The 16,459-nt window shown below is 59.9% G+C and overlaps 1 protein-coding gene across 3 annotated transcripts in view; it reads left to right on the top strand.

Annotated features, from left to right (window-relative positions):
* Positions 1–589: 589 nt before the first annotated feature.
* The window catches only part of TBC1D2B (TBC1 domain family member 2B), a 33,608-nt gene continuing 17,738 nt past the window's right edge, over positions 590–16,459 (top strand). For 2 of the 3 annotated variants that reach the window (XM_037053425.1, XM_037053422.1), the window contains exons 1-2: positions 590–933; positions 14,677–14,842. In XM_037053425.1, coding sequence (XP_036909320.1) covers positions 607–933; positions 14,677–14,842 — 493 coding nt within the window. In that variant the 5' untranslated portion in view covers positions 590–606. The remainder of the gene's footprint in view (positions 934–14,676; positions 14,843–16,459) is intronic. The other variant, XM_037053424.1, reaches the window with a different exon arrangement.

The following is a 16,459-nucleotide window of genomic DNA, read 5'->3' as shown; positions in this document are numbered from 1 at the left end:
GGGACACGAAGGCGACCTGCAGTGTCCGCACCTGCACGTGGTGTGCAGAGCAGATGGCGCTCGCTCAGGGAACGTTCGTTTAATTCAATGCAGAAATGAGTTCCGGAGAGGCGGGACGTGCGTCTACAAATATTTACCGAGCACCCACCCACTCGGCGCCGGCAATAGGCTCTCATTTGTGCACTACCAGCCTGTGAGTCTGGCGGGGTTAGACGCTTACACAAACGCTTTTGTAGCCACGGTGCCGAGAGGACACTCCGCTGGGTTTCAAGCCCTGCACACTCCTAGACAGTAGTGCAATAGTGCCGCATAAGAGGGCAGGGAGGACTAGAGTGGCCCGCTGGAAGTAGCCTGCGGGGCTGCGGAGCTGCGCAGTTCGGCCCCGTCCGGGGGCTTCGCGGGTGGGCGCGGGAGGACTACCAGTCCCAGGCGGCTCTGCGCGCGCAAGCCGTGGGCGCGGCGGAGGCGGGACTACAAGTCCCAGACCGCCTTGCGTGCGAGGGCGGGGCGGGTAGGAGGGTGCGGTGGCGGCAGCGGCAGCGGCAGCGGCGGCGGCGGCAACGCGGGCGAGAGCCCGGCTGGGCTGCAGTGGGCGCGCGGCGGGCGATGCCGGGGCCCGGGGCCCCCGCGGACGAGGGCGGCGGCAGCGAGGGCGCGGGGCTGGGGCGGGAGCCCGCGCGGCTGTGCGGCTACCTGCAGAAGCTGTCGGGCAAGGGCCCTCTGCGGGGCTACCGCAGCCGCTGGTTCGTGTTTGATGCGCGGCGCTGCTACCTCTACTACTTCAAGAGTCCGCAGGACGCGCTGCCGCTCGGCCACCTGGACATCGCCGACGCCTGCTTCAGCTACCAGGGTCCCGACGAGGCGGCCGAGCCCGGCGCCGAGCCGCCCGCGCACTTCCAGGTGCACAGCGGGGGCGCCGTCACGGTGCTCAAGGTGGGAGCCCGCTCCGCAGCCCGCACCCTAGCGCCCGCTCTCGGGCCCGCTCCCTAGAACCCATTCCCAGGCCCGCACCCTAGGGCCCGCTCCCCCGCCTGCCCCTCAGAAGCACCCTCTCAGCCCGCACCCAAGACCCGCTCCTCAGCCTAGAACCACCCCCGCCCCTTGGCCGACTCCCAGCCCTACGCAGGTCTGCCCATTGAACCCTCTCCTTCCTTCTTCCTTCCTCTGAGGCCTTGGTGCCTTCGTTTCCCTCCTTCTACCCCCAACTCTGTCCCCGTGTCCCATCTCATGCCCTTTACCGGGTGGCCACTGACCTCTGACCTCCCTGGCCAGGCTCTGCGTTCCCACCTCCCTGGTGTGTCCTGTGCCCCCCTCCCCGTCGCCCAGGACTGCAGGCTTGTTGACCTTGGCTGAGTGATCCCACATCCCCGTGCCTCAGCTGTCTCTTCCCAGGACTGGGAGGAACCCCAGTCGAATCCCTGAGACTGCTGGGTGAGTGTTCCCGCCATCAGTGTCTTGCACAGAGTGGGCAGGGACCCCCCCCCCCCTGCAGTGGAGGTCGCACAGCCAGCCCCAGTAGAGCTGTTTTCTTGCTCCTTGTTTTGGCTGGAAGTTGGGGCCGGGCTGCTTCCACCAGCATGAGGTTTTCCTGGTTGTCGGAAGGAAGGAGGTGTGGGAGATAATGCAGAAATGTGGGCTGCAGTCTGCAGGCCACAGGCCGCAGTCAGGGTGCAGAGGCCTCCCATCACTGAGCTCAGGGCCCCAGCCCCGGCCTCTCCTGCCCCTGCTGCCTGCCTGGTAGTGGATGCCTCCGCCCTCACTCCTCTTTCTCATTTCTCTTGCATGTTGTAAGCTGGGCTTTCCCCCAGAACAGCAGGGCTGGGCTGGGACGAATGACAACTTTCTGGAAAGCGGGCCAAGTGCAGTGCAGAGTAAGTTGTGCCTGCTGCTGCCTGGGCCTTGTGAGCACAGCACTGTTCCCAGAACCCCAGAGCCACAGCAGCTGGGGCTGCTTCCCAGGGCTTTGCTGCAGACCCCCACGTCCCGTCCCCAAGTGGCTGCAGACAGCCTGTTTCTGCAGAGGAAGCCACGTGGGGTTGCAGTGTTTCTGCGGCTTCCTTAGAAAGCGCGTGTATGAACTGGGGCACGGCCCCAGCGAGGCTGCGTGAAGCTGGGCATGCCAAAGAAAGGCTTGTCCTCCCCGCACATGGACCCTCCCTGTTCAACGGTGCGCTGCGGGCTGGTTGGTGAAAAGGGGAAACAGCCTCCCATGTGGATGGCTTTGGAGCCTGGTCTCGGATTTTCTGTTTAAAGTTTTTTGAATAGTGGAGGTGCCTACGTAACCAGGGCTGTGGGTGCAGTGTGGGGAGCTTGGTGTTAGAGCAGCAGGAGCTGGAACCTCCAGCCCGAGCCTGCCTCAAGCACGTGTTGGTGAGGTCATCCCAGTGTCCTCTGCTGGGGGGGAAGGGAGATCTTACCTCACCCTCAGGTGGCTGGAGGGGTTCTGATGGAAGTTGTGGGAAGGGGCTGGCGGGAGCAGACACTACCAGGCAGCCGTGGGAAACTGTAGTAGGGTCAGGGCCATGAACGTGCTGTCTTCACGTCGTGGAATACGGGGCAGCAGGTACACACGAAGGACCGAGAGCTGTGGGTGTGAACACGGAGGACTCACACAGGTAAACTTGGCAAGGAAGACGTACTTACTGAGGGGTGGCACGCAGAAGGGCACCAGTTCTGCAGGGACTTGGGAGATTGTGCAAACGTCTCTGGCACGCGGTTGGCGGGAGACCTGCGTGTGGGGATGGGCCCTGGGCCTGGGCGGTGGTTCCTGCTCGGGAGGTGAGGGCGTGTGCGTGGGGACGGGTGCCTGGAGGCTGCCAGTGTATTTCTAGTACTCGGGGGTGGGCACCCCAGTGTTCATGACATTATTTGGTCCATCTTAGTGTGTTCAGAATATTTCTTTAAAAAAATTTTTTAATTTACTTTTTAGAGAGAGGGGAAGGAAGAGGAAAAGAGAGGAAAACGTTCCTCTGTCGCCTCCTGCTCACCCCCAACCAGAGACCTGCCCCACAACCCAGGCTTGGGCCCTGACCGGGAATCGAACCAGCGACCTTTCGGTTTGGGGGATGATGCCCAACCCACGGAGCCACACCAGTCAGGGTCAGAATATTTCTTTTTAAAAAAGAAACTGATTGCCCTGGCAGGTGTAGCTCAGTGGATTGAACACGGGCCTGCGAACCACACGATCGCAGTTCGATTCCCCATCAGGGCACATGCCTGGGTTGCAGGCCAGTTCTCAGCAGGGGACCCACGAGAGGCAACCATACATTGGTATTTCTCTCCTTCTCTCCTTCCCTTCCCCTCTAAACATAAATAAATAAAATCTTAAAAGAAACTGGGTTGCTGACTGGGCAGGACTATTTCGATACATACAGTTGGCTTAGTGACAGAGTGGGACAGTGTGCCTGAGGCCAGCGGTCTGCTTTCTAAAAACAATGAAACTGGAAGCGGAAGAAGGCCCCCCAGAGGAAGGGGGCGTCCAGATGTGGCATTACAGTGTGGGGGTGTGTTTTAGGAAGGATGAATTTTAGTATCCAGCAGTTCCTTTTGAGAACACTCTTGTGGCGGTAAAAGTAGAAATTGGCGATTTATCTTCCTTTTCACCCTTCAGCTCCGAGGGCTGATTAACCCTCCCTGTCCGGGTTTCTCTGCCACGGGGGACCCCGATTTCCGAGGAGCCTTGCGGGAGAGCAGGGATGAGCCCTGCCGAGACTTCGTCCAGCTGCAATTAACTGTGTAGATGCCGTTTCCTTTGACAGATGGGTTCAGAAGAGAAGAAGAGAAAAATCAGCAGTTTGCTTGTGGTGTGAGCATATGTTTCTCATTTTCCAGCGTCTTTCCGCCTTCTCTGGACAAGCTGTGGTTTTGTTGGGCTTCTACAGAACGTTTTCCTGCCTGACTCTCAGTGTAAGCTGATACTGGAATTTTTTGGTCAGCTTCTCTGTTGCTGAACCCTACCTCGTTCAGCGCCTGATTTCACAGATGAGGTACTGGGCGCCAGGGATGGGGCGTGATGGGCCTGTGGTCGTGAATCCAGGCTCAGGCCCTCTTTGCAAGGAGGGACTCCGGCACAGGGAGCGTCCGAAACGTAGTGTGTGTTATCTGTGTCAACACATCTGCCTTCTTTGACTTTGGAGGCTAGTGGTTGTCGATGAGATAAGGGATGGTGGTTTTTCTTTCACTGTGTTTGCTTTGTGCTTTTTGTGCAGCGAGAAAGCTCCGGGACTGTTGTACCAGCATGTGTAGGAAGGACCGCACGTGAGACGTTTGGGAACCGCTGCAACAGTCAGGCAGAGGCCGGTGCTTCCTGTGGGGGCGGGGGGAGCTGAAGGCCTCTTTCTCCCTGAGCTCTGCGGAGGTCTGAGGCCCGGAGGCAGTCGTGGGCTGCCTGGCACTTCGGGAAGGAGAGAGCTGGAGGCCGATGTCGGGTGAAGCTCAGCCGGCTCTGCCAGGTCCGCGCAGTGTCCAGAGCAGGGAGCTCGGGCAGCGGGTGAGGCCTCTGCCCCCCACCCCTTTCCTGGGGGCACTCCGCTGCATACATGTGTCAGTTCCCAAGTCACACTTGACTGAACAGCCATGCATGCATGCCTATTCCGAAGCCACTTGTGTGGGGGAAAAGGCACATTCTGCAGTGTCGAACATGCTCTCGGCTTTAATGGCAAGCATTCGTCCGCCTGGGTGATCGTGGTGCGTTCAGTACACGCCAGACGTGGCGGGCCAGGCTTCTGGGGCGCACAGGACATCTGCTCAGGGGTCTGGAAATACAGTCTGTGATGAAGGCGGGACTTTTCCTGGGCTGCCGTGGCTTCCCGATCAGGGAGTTCCATAAGGGCCAGAACAGTGTCGTGTGGGACATCACAGTGGCTCCTCATCTCTCGCTGCCTCGCACAGTCCCCGTTGTAGTGCAGCCCCCACTCACTCCCCGCCCCCGAGGACGGCCGTGTGTATCCTCACCGCCCAGCCCAGCCCAGGGCCTGGTGCAGAGCAGGCGCCCAGTAGGCACTTGTTGAACCGGGGAGCCCAGCGCCCACTGGTTTTGGTGTGAGCGGCAACCCTTTAGAAGCAGTCAGCTAGAATTCTCAACTGTATCAGATGCCATTGTCACCCCGCGTCATGGAGGTGGCCGCCACTCTGTGAACGGTATCCAGGGTCCAAGAGGGATGACTAACCCGCATTTCGGTTGGGCCTGCATCTTCAGGTCTCTGGTATTTGGTGCCACGGCCTGGCCTGGGCTCCGAGCACACTCGCACCAGCAGGCAGGCAAACCGTGGAAAGGGCCCCACGGCGAGGGCCCCACGGCGCAGCGCCTTCCTCTTGCACGTGTGCCGTCTCGGTGACCGTGCTGTGACCGTCATACAGAGGCAGCCATAGAGGGGGGTCACTGTCTTCCCAGAGGTTTTGTTGATGGGTGCCAGAATTTCACTAAGTTTCACGTGTCACAGACTGTTGTGCTTTTGGTTTTTTTTTTCCACAAATGCTTGACAATGAGAAAGCCACTCTTGGCATGCAGGTATATAAAGTAGTCCGTGGGGGGCAGGGGCCTTTGTGCGCCACACTGTCCCCCAGAGAAGACAGCCTGTCCCCTGAGGCAGTGACTGGGCCAGGGCCGCCAGTGTTGATGCGGAGTTTTCGATTCTCTTGGAGGTTCCTGCGGGAGCAGGGTCTCTGATGCGGGAGGGGCAACCCCGTGCTCCCAGGCCCAGCCCTCGGAGAGCGACCATGCATGGAAATGGTGAGGCGGGCAGCAGGGGCGCTTCTGATGAGTGTCCACTGAGTCATCTCGTAGACAGCGTGGTGGGGGCGGCACTCTGGGCTGCTGTCTGTGTGGAGCCCTCCCAGGGCACGCGGCTGAGGTGGGCTCTGGGGTCGCCCAGTGAAGAACAGCTGACCCAGGAGCCCTGGAAACCCCAGCTCAGCTGGAGATCCGGGCCGGGGTCGCCCCAGAAGCGGGCCTGTCCCGTGCGGTGGCGGATCATCCCGTGTCACGGTCCCAGCAGAACGTAACTCCCTGTGGGCCGAGGTCTGTCTGCGACTCAGCACGGCGCCCCATTCGTTCGTAGAGCGGTGCCGGGCACGCGTTAGGTGCACCCCAAGACCACTCCGGGTCCTCGTGTCTTCACGGCAGGGGCAAGGAGGTGTGGGCTGCGCTCTCCCCTGTGCGTTCAATCAGCAAACGTATTGCACACCTGCTGTGTTGTGAGCATCAAGCTATTCCTGCAGGCACAGCAGGGAAAATAGTCTGTTCATTTAAGAAAGGACAGCGACAAGACTTTAAAAATAGATTAGCACTTGATAGAATCAAAGCATTGCAAGAGCTTTGGAAAAAAAGAACAACGACGTTGAGAGAAACCACATTTGTCTGCCATCCTCGGCCTTGGGAGTAAATATCAGATGTCCGCCGGGTTTTCGATTCCAAGGGAGGTCTGGCATCCTTCCACGGTAAATGAAGGGGAGGGGGGATCTTGGTTGGGAGGTGGCCCTGAGCCAGAAATCTGTGCTCCACGCAGGAACGGCTGTGGGCGTTGCCGACTTGGAGAAAACTGCCTGTGCTGACTACCGAGACGCGCTCTCTGGGGAAAAAGACAAGCTGTGCGGGGGTCAGATTTCGGTAAAATTGTGAGCTGCTCAGGCACTGGGTCCTCCTTGGGTCACTACGTTGTCGTCTTTGTCACATGGACTCAGCATCTTTTTTTTTTTTTCAATTTTCACCCAAGGATTTTTTTTATTGGTTTTAGAGAGAGAAGGGGGGCGTGGGGAAGAATGAAGGAGGGGAGGGAGAAAGAGAGAGGAAGGAAGGAAGGAAGGAAGAAAGGGAGGGAGGGAGGGAGGAAAAGAAAGGAAATGGATGTGAAAGAGAAACATCTGTCAGTTGCCTCCCACACGCTTTCTGACTGGGGACTGAACCAGCAACCTTCCAGTTTATGGGATGATGCGCCAACTAAGGGAACCGTGCTGTCCAGGGCGACTCAGCACCTTTTAATGCTGGGCCGTTTGCTTCTTCAGATGGATTGCTGGGAGGACAGGACTGGTGGGGAAGGGGGGATCTGGGGTGGGGAGACTGGGCCCCCATGCCCCCTAGCCGTCCGCCTCGGCTCTGCCTCGGTGAGGACCTACCTCCTGGGGACCTGCCTGTATGAGGAGGTGGCCAGGCCTCTGATGTCAGGTGGGCAGGCCTGTGTTATCAGAGATATTGGTCTTGGATTATAAGAGGTGTTTCTTGGCAGCAAGCCTAGTCTGTGCTTCCCTTTGTAGCCCTCTGCTGTTCAGGGACGGGGCTGGGCTTGCTGGGAAGGCGACCACAGTGCAGGAAGGCAGTGAGGCTGGCTGGCCGTTCCACCGGCAGGTTTGCTGAGCACAGGACTCTACGGCCTGTGGCCGCAGGGAGCTTGTCCCTCTCTGTTCTGGGCTGTGATGAGGACACATCTGGGCTGGGTCATCTGTGAGTGGCTCTGTGAGGTGGAAGGGGGCCCTGGGTTTTGCTCCAAGGGACACTCTCCTGGAGTCAGGACCGAAGGGGCCCTCAGGGACCAGCCTGCCCTGTCCCCTCCCGACACAGTGAGGAAACCGAGTCCCGCCACTCGAGGGCGGCAGTTCCGGCACCGGAACCTTTCCCAGACATAAGAACTGCATTTATATTTAAAATGTAGCCGTGTGCTGGCATTTGCTTTGTGTTTCCACCTTGAGCCATGAGGCGGAAATTGGGCTCGTTCTGCTCTCAGTTGCTGTGTAGAGACTCTCCAGGGGCACCGTCACCCACTTGGGCGGCGGCAGAGGTCAAGTCCCCCAGGGTTGGAAACGAATGGTGTGGGTGACAGGTGTGCGGGGAGGGGGTGGACTCAAGAACAGGCGGGTGGCGGTGCCGGGAAAGGCTGGGCCCGGTCCTGGGCCTGATCTGGCGGGGTCTACGTGGCTCCACGTGCATCCACCCTCATCTCTGAGGGCCTCGTTTTGCAGCCTGAGACGAGGCCAGTGTAGCCAGCGCCCCCGTCTTCGCTTCCAGGGCAGCGTGCTGACCAGGCTCCTTTCACTTCCGTGACGTAAAGGGCACCACCTCCTCCAGAATGGGGCTTCTCACACTTGTGAGGGCGAAGCCCCCAGGGACCCCCGCAGGTTCTGGTTCAGGTGGGAGGCCAGGGCGGGGCTCAGGAACCGCGTTTCTTTCTGCCCGTCCCCGGAGCCCACCAGGGTAGCCTCTGTGCTGTCCTCCGTGAGGGACGGTTCTCCGTGGCTCTGAGGTGAGAGGCCAGGAGAGGGAGCTGGGCTGCATGGGGGAAGCCCTGGCGGCTGCGCCCTGGTCCTCAGGGGCACTCTGTGGTTTTTATCTGCGCATCCTCTTTGCATTTCGCGTCTCTGGCTGCAGAGCATGGGTTTGGGGCCTGTTACCCACTCCATGCCATCCCCCGAGGGCCCTGAGGTTTCTGTCCCCAGGGAGTCACTCGTCACTGCTGCACCCCACACGCTGGCGTCCCCTTGGCCTTTTGGAGGGAGCTCCTGTCTTGCCCCCAGTTTGTCCCCAGAGGGGGTGAATGACAGGCAGACTAGAACTACTTGACACTTTTTTTTTAAAGATTGTGTTTATTTCAGAGAGAGGGGAAGGGAAAGAGAAGGGGAGGCTAAGACATCCCTCCCCACACCGACCAGGCCACCGCCCCCTCCGACTCTGATGACTCAGGAAAACGACTGTGGGGTCTGGCTTCCTGCTCGGTCTTTGAGGGATTTCATTCAGATTTCATGTGATTATTTTAATAGCAGGCACGCGTACGTCGACGTGCAGACCACAGCTTAGAAAGATAGAGAACGAGGGTTTTTTCGGTTCCCTGGAGGGGTGGGGGCGGCAGGCAGCCGCAGCGGGGGGCACAGCCCGCGCTACTTCCCTTCCCCACGTCGGCCGCTGGGCTGAAGGAGGAGGTTTCAAAACCTTCCCAGGGAAAAGTCACATGTCTGTTCCTGGTCCCCGGCCAGATCCCCCATGGGTGTTTCCAGGCTTGTAGCTCTGAAACACTCAGAAGGAGCTGTGGAACCTACAGTTATTTATCAGTTTGGGATGATGGTCCATTTTTTAAAATTATTTTTTATTTCTTTTTTTTTAAAGATTTTATTTATTTATGTATCTTTAGAGGGGAAGGAGAGAGGGAGAGAAACATCAATGTATGGTTGTCTTTCGTGCGTCCCCTGCCGGGAGTTGACCTGCAGGGAGCCGGCCTGCAACCCAGGCATGTGCCCTGACTGGGAATTGAACCGCGATCCTCTGGTTCACAGGCCCGCGCTCAATGCACTGAGCTACACCAGCCAGGGCGATGGTCTATTTTTTTTTTATTAAAAAAACGTTATTGCTTGACGTGAGAGAGACAGAGAAACACATTGATTAGTTTTTCTCCTCACTGATGCATTCATTTTTGTCGTTGGTTCTTGTATGCGCCCTGACCGGGAAGCGAACCCCCAGATGGGGTATCGGGACGCTGCTGTAACCAGCTGAGCTATTCAGCAGGGGCCCTGTAGACTGTGTTTTCCTCTGAGCTTTGTTTTGCTCTCTCAAGCTACTTCCAATGTTCTTGTACTTTTCATTGCTCGCGGAGAGATTGCCTCAGACTCAGCTCGGAAATCGAGATATCCCTCCTGAGATGCCAGAAGCAGAAGTCCCTCCGCTCCCAGTGGCAGGCGGGCACACTGCTTCCCTCCCTCCGGGGGTGACTTCCCCATCTGGACAGTCACTCGCCTCGCCTCTCGGTGGCCCCTGCTGGCCCTGACCTTCGGGCGGGGCCCAGAGGTCAGGTCTGAAGTGGGGGCTGAGCTGCTGTGTTATCACATGTGGCGCTCGGAGGGATGAGTAAGCGGTTCTGTGAGGGACCTCTGATGGCCCCGTGGGTGGGACCTGCGCCTGGGTCTCCAGGAGCTTGTGGGGGTTGGCAGGGGTGTGGGCGCAGCCGGAGCCGGTAGTGGAGGCTGGCGTCTGCATGCCGCGGTGTGGGCGAGAGGCTCCAGTCCCGTGGGGCGTGGGCAGCGTGGGCGTGGCGGCGGGGGCATCAGAGAGGCGTAGGCAGGGGGCACATTGAACCTGATGGCAAGGAGAGGGTTGGGGTGGGAGACAGAGGGTGCAACACCATGCAACACCAGTAGGGGCGCTGCTGCAGAGGCTCCAGTCACGGGGCAGGAGAATGTCTGGGAGCGTGAACCAGGGAGACTGACCAGGGGTCTCTGTGGCCTCGAGACCTGGTGACTTTGTTTTGCTGGACACCCTCTGTCTTCTCAGTGTGTGGGCTCGTTCCTGCCCCTGCAGCCCGCTTTCCGCAGGGTCCTCAGAGCAGCAGTGTGCCCTTCACAGCCTGGGGGGCGCTCTGGGTCCCTCCATCCAGCCTGAGGTGCAGAGGGCCTGCCTCTGACGTGGGAGGCTCCCTGGCCCACGGAGCCAGCGCCCTGGCCGGGGTTTCAGTCGGACGTGGACGTGGCTGGGGTGGCCGGGATTTCACTCTTTGAGAAAAACCGTAGAGGAACTTCTGATTCCTGTGGAAATGCTGAGAGGGTGCGTTTCGTCCTGGACTCGAACTTCTCCTTCTGAAAGCGCGGCGCCCAGGCCTCGCTTTGCCCCTCGGAGGTGCTTGTCGGCCAGAGGAGCTTGTCCTCAGTGTCACACAAAGTTGTATTGTTACCTGGGTCATAATTCATACCGCCTTCATTTCTTTCCAAATTTTTAGCCAGTTCTCCTAATCCCATTGTTTAATGATGCGTACTCTTTGCACCGATCTGACTTGACACGCTGCGTGGATGTTTTACACACGCTTGCCCGTAGGTTCAGATGCTCTGGTGGTACACGGCTGCTGTAACTGTTGTTTCTTTAGAATACGCTGACCGGTGTGGTGGGGCACAGGCAGGCCTTGAACTTGATGTATCTTCTCAGAATTNACAAAGTTGTATTGTTACCTGGGTCATAATTCATACCGCCTTCGTTTCTTTCCAAATTTTTAGCCAGTTCTCCTAATCCCATTATTTAATGATGCGTACTCTTTGCACGGATCTGACTTGACACGCTGCGTGGATGTTTTACACACGCTTGCCCGTAGGTTCAGATGCTCTGGTGGTACACGGCTGCTGTAACTGTTGTTTCTTTAGAATACGCTGACCGGTGTGGTGGGGCACAGGCAGGCCTTGAACTTGATGTATCTTCTCAGAATTCTCGAAGGTTAAACTGGAGACGAATGCCATGATCTCTTTGCCACCCTTTGAAGAACGCCTTTTAGAATTTTGACCAGACACTGTTATAATTCTGTAATGTGTGAGGATTTGTCCAGTGTGTGCCCAGGCCCGTAGGTGTTGACTGCACTTGGGAGCGTGTCTCTCATGATCTACTGGCCACAAGGACACCGTCTGCTCTCAGGGGCATCTCAGAGGGTCACCCAGCTCCATGCCCCTAGGGTGGACCCCTCGCTGGCCCAGGTTAGGCCCTTAATGACTATTTGCCGAGTGAATGAACCCACATTATCATGTACACGGTGTTTTCCATTTTACTCCTAGCAATATGGCTGTGGGTCACAGGAGATGAGCACTGCCCCGGCCCCGGGGCAGTTGCTGCCGAGCTGGGGCAGTTGTGCAGTGATGATGAGGCCGAGGCCCCGACCTGGCCCTGGTGTGGGCACCAGCCTCTCCCCCGGCACTGCCTGGGCCTGGTCAGTGCCTGTGGCAGGGAATGACCTCGTGATCAAATGACTGTATTTCGGGATTTCCCTGAGCACTGAGAAGGGGGTAGGGCTGGGAGGGAAGGGAGCCCCTGGGGTCCCAGGAGAGACAGGTGGCCGGGGCCTGTGGTCCCAGGAGAGGCCTCGGGAGCAGCTGGGGCGTCCCATGGCCCTCAGCCAGCTGTCGGGCTGAATCCCACTCGGGCTGCCCGAGGGGGCCTGGTTTTCCTCCTCGCAGCGGGCACCTTGCAGGGTGGCACCCCAGTGCAGCAGCTGTCTGTGAGAGCCGGGCTGTGCCCACCCAGCCCTCGCCTGCCCCTCACCTTCCTGCAGCCGCGTGGGGGACCTCCAAAACACTCCCTGTGGGGTCTGTGGTGTGGGGGTTGGTGGCGGTTGGCACTGGGATTTTAGCCATGTGAGCAGCTGAACATGAGGAGAGCGTGGGCCAGGCCCTTTGAGGGCTCGCTCAGCGGTCAGCACTGTGAACCAGGGAAGCTGCCCTGGGCCGCATGGCGCTGGGACCTCCCGCTTGGCGAATGGAGAGAGCTCCAGGGCTGGGTCCGCTGTCACGGGCCGAGTGCCACTGGCCCAGGGCACACGCCAACTCCCAGACGTCCGAGGTCCTGCTGCCCCACCTTCACGGGGGTGGTGAGGGTCCCGAGAGCCAGCCCAGCCAGCTTCCGCCTTCGTGGCCCCGCAGGAGAGTTGGCGTCCCTGAGTGCGTGAGCCGCATGGGGTGGCAGAGCCTCGGGGTGGCAGAGACTTGGGGGGCCGAGCCCAGTGCTCAGCAGGCCCCTGCAGGTGCTGGACTGCGTGCGTCAGAGCGAGACTGGCCGCTGGCTCTGCGTCTGCGAGGACCCAGTTAGTCTCGGTGTGAGGGAAAGTCACCAAGTGGGGTACTGGGAGGTGGGCGGGCTTCACGGGCTCCGCCCCTGGACTGGTGCTGCAGAGACAGAGAGAGAGAGAGAGACAGACACCTCCTGCTCCCTGCTGCCTGCACAGGCCCTAGCCACGTGCACCGGGCGGCGCCGGCCTCTCAGCAGCTGCTGGGATGGCAGTCAGATGCTCTCGGCGGTTTCTAGATTTTTTTTAAAAAATGAAAGGAAGCCATTAATCACTGTCTCGAGGTGTTTTGCCGGCTTGTGGACCAGGTTTCTATGGCATGAATAATATGTCAGCCATTGAAAGCATGTGACCTGAAAGGGTTTTTTTTTTTTTTTGCCCCGGGAAGTTAGTGAGAGATGATGAACAGGTTACTAATTGTTCCCCAGGAAGATTTATTACTCAGAAGTGTCCAGGGGGAGGATTTCTCATACAAAGCCGATTTTTCAAGGTGCCTGTGTTGTAGGAGACAGCTGGCGGGGGTAGGGGAGCGAGGGGTGGGCTGGGTGTTCTGAGCCCAGATGGACACAGTGGAGTGTGTGCTGGCCATGGGGGCAAGGGTAGGGGGCGCACAAGGGTCTGGGCAGGCCCTGGTGGTCTCTTCCTGGGGACGGTGATGGGGGCCAGGCCGGGGAGTTTGCGGGGGGATTAGAATGCACACATCCCTCCCAAACACACACTGCCTTCCACCCAGCCGACCAGGGCTCAGTGTAGGCCCTGTGAAAGGGGAGGGGGAGGGGAGGGCTTGCGCACACCCTCAGTGTCCCCCGTCTCCCTGCCCTAGGAGCACTGGGTTCCCCTTCCCCTGCCAGAGCCAGGCCGAGCCCCCCGCCCATTCCACCCTGTGCTTCACGGGTGCCACAGACCTGAGTCCTCGTCCCCTTTAACACCAAGCTCCCATGTCACTTCACTAGCGTCTGTCCATTCACTTCTCGTTCCTCCGGCAGACACTGACCTCCGATGTGCCTGGCACTGAGCTGGGTGCAGGGAAAAGGAGGCATCTCGAGTTCAGGTTTATGGCCGGCGAGAGACGGCGAGCCCCCACGGAACCGTTTGATTCCACAGGTGGCAGGTCTGCCGAACTTCAAGTACCCGCCACCTGTGCCCTCTGCCGCGTGCTCGCCGTGGCCCCCGCCTCACCCCCTGGCCTGTGACAGCGCTTGGCACACCGCCCCCACCACAGCCACCGCTCTGTGTTGTGGTCTCTCCCACAAGGCGCCGGCTTCAGGGATCTCTCATTCCCGGTGGGAAGTGCGGGCAGTGAATGTGGGTGGACGTGCAGGTGCCATGAGCGCTCGGCTGGTGGTGGAAGAACATTCTGGAAAGTGCACGGCGGTCCCTCTGTGGATGTCCATCTGCACCTGGGGCTGTGTGTGTGTGTGTGTGTGTGTGTGTGTGTTGGGGGGGGTCCCTGGGACAACACAGGTCACCGTGCCCGGGCTGCCCCATGCCTGTGGTCGCTGGGCCTGTCCCCTGCTGTCAGGACTGTGAGGCACTTTTCCATGTGCCTCTGGCCCCCGGGGGGGGGGGGGTGGCCTCGAGCCTGAGGTCTTCTCATCCACCTCCCAGGACGCCGTACGGGCGAGCTTCCCGCAGCTGCGCCCCTGCCCCCTTCGCGGGGCCCTTCCAGTGTGTTCATTTCTTGGTCTCCCTCCTCGTCTTGGTTGATTTCTCTTTTGATGTCCACTTAGCGAAATTCCCTCTTTGTCGTGCACAGTTCTGTGCGTTTGAAAATGCGTCGGCCCCTGCCCACCACCGCAGTCAGGATGCGGACCCTCGGTCACCCCCCACTCCCGCATGCTGCCCTGGCAGCGCACCATCCCCTCCCCCCAGCCCTGGCCCCCACTGATTTGCTTTCTGTGCTTGTCATCCTGCATTTTAAACGTCACCTATGGAGAATCACACAGTATGTAGGTGGCTTTGGGGGTGTGGCTTCTGCCGCACCCGCACTGAATATTTGTCCCTGTTGGGCGAGTCCATGGGCGGTTCTTTCTTCCTGGCGTGTAGATTCCGAGGGGCAGGGGCCCCAGTGTTTCTGTGCCCCAGGTCCCGGGAAGCATCGTCTGTCCCAGCCCTGCATGGGGTTGGTGGGCGTGACACTTTTCCCCTCCCCCTCTCTCCCCAGGCGCCCAGTCGCCAGCTCATGACCTACTGGCTGCAGGAACTGCAACAGAAGAGATGGGAATACTGCAACGGCCTGGACGGGGCGACGCGGGTCAGCAGGACCTCCCCCACCCCGGGGGACTCCTCTAAGGGCCTCGTGGCCAGAGACAGCACAGGTGAGCCCGACATGGGGGGGGCCTGTGGCAGCTGGGACGCAGTGACTGGGCCGAGCAGGGGAGCACAGAACGAGCATCCTTCCTCTGTGTCCAGATGTGGGTTCCAGCCCAGACGTGGGTTCCAGCGGGGCGGGGGCCTCGTTTCCAAGCCTACAGCCTCCATGTTCGGGTCGCAAAGATGTGTGCCTGTTGGCTGAGCTTTTGTAAGAGCCACCACCACAGTGCGTTTGATGAAAAGAAGCTGTGCTCGCCACAGAGGCCCTGGGGCCCTGGAGGCAGCAGGGGGGTTGGGACCCCCGGACGTCCTGTGGGACAGGCTCCCGCAGACCCGGGGAGCTGGGGCTGCGACCGGAGGAAGCCTAACAGCTGTGGTCCACACCCACTCACGGCTGCACTGGGGGCAATTGCAAGGACCGTGGAAGGTCTGCCCTGGCCGGCCGGCCCCGTCGATTAGAGGGTCGTCCCTTACCCCTGAAGGCTGCGGGTTCGATTCCCGGTCACAGGAGCAAACTGATCGATGTGTCTCTCCTGCCCCCGCATGTAAAATCAATGAACATGCCCTCAGGTGAGGATGGAAAACAGGCCAGAGCGGGTCTGACAGCACACCCCTCCGGTGCGGACGCTGTGCCGCGGAGGCTGTGAGGCGAGGCTCCCGGCACACCCAGTGCTCTGCCCCCGTGTCCCTCGGGCAGTTCCCTGAATGCCGGTGTTGGCCCCGGTGTTTGGGATGAGCCAGCTGCTGTGCTTTGACTCAGGTAGATGTCACGCAGCCGTCTCGATACTGGACACCAGACAAAAATAACAGTAACGGCAAAACCGGGAAGGAGTACCTGTTTCCCCCCAAGTAATTGCACTTAGCAACGGTCTCTTTCCCCAGCATCCTCCCTGGCCTCGGCCCCTTCTCTCCGCCCCGCCCCAGGGTCCCCACTTCCTCTGGAGGCCTCTCCACTGTGGGCAGGAGCTGCTGCCAGGTCTGTGGTTTTCTGACGAGAGTCTGACCCTGGGCGGGGGCCGCCGCCACCTTGCTGCCAGCCCACAGCGGAGGAAGGGGCTGCACTGGGCTGCGGCGGGTGTTCTGTTTCCTGGCTTGGCCTGGCCTCGCGATGCCTGGCCCAGCCCCGGCGGCTGCGCTGGTTAGCACGTCCTCCCCACACCACCAGGTTGTGGGTTCAGCCCCAGTCAGGGCACAGACAAGCAGCAGCCCATGAGTGCGTAGATAAGCAGGACCACAAGGCAATGTTCCTCTCTTTCCCTCTCTCTCCCCCAATAAATAAACATGAAAATAAAGAATTGTGCTGCTTTGCCCTGAAGGGTGTGGCAAAGGCCAGCCTCTTCCAGGAGCCGGGCGGAGGGGTCGGTCCCACCCTCCTGCCTCCCGGGTCCCTGCACCGGCCCTGGCCGGTCCACCCCAGGCCAGGTGGCCGCGTTCACGCCCTGGCTGTGGGCGCTGTGTCCCGACAGGTGGAGCAGGTCGGGGAGACTGCCCCTCCTGGTGGTGTTGGCACTTGGTTTTGTTTGTTTGTCGGGAGAGCAGCTGCCGCAGAGGGAAGCGTGAGAGGGGAGCGTCCGTCCCCTGGGGCCCCGCGGCCCTGAGGAGGGGCCGGGTGCGCCTCCTGCGGTCGGACGGAC

The sequence above is a fragment of the Sturnira hondurensis genome, unplaced genomic scaffold, assembly GCF_014824575.4.
Source record: "Sturnira hondurensis isolate 20B ecotype Veracruz unplaced genomic scaffold, ASM1482457v3 Scaffold0007865, whole genome shotgun sequence".
In the NCBI taxonomy this organism is placed as follows: domain Eukaryota; kingdom Metazoa; phylum Chordata; class Mammalia; order Chiroptera; family Phyllostomidae; genus Sturnira; species Sturnira hondurensis.
The sequence above is the reverse complement of the archived record's forward strand: the minus strand, read 5'-3'. Positions and strand labels throughout refer to the sequence as shown.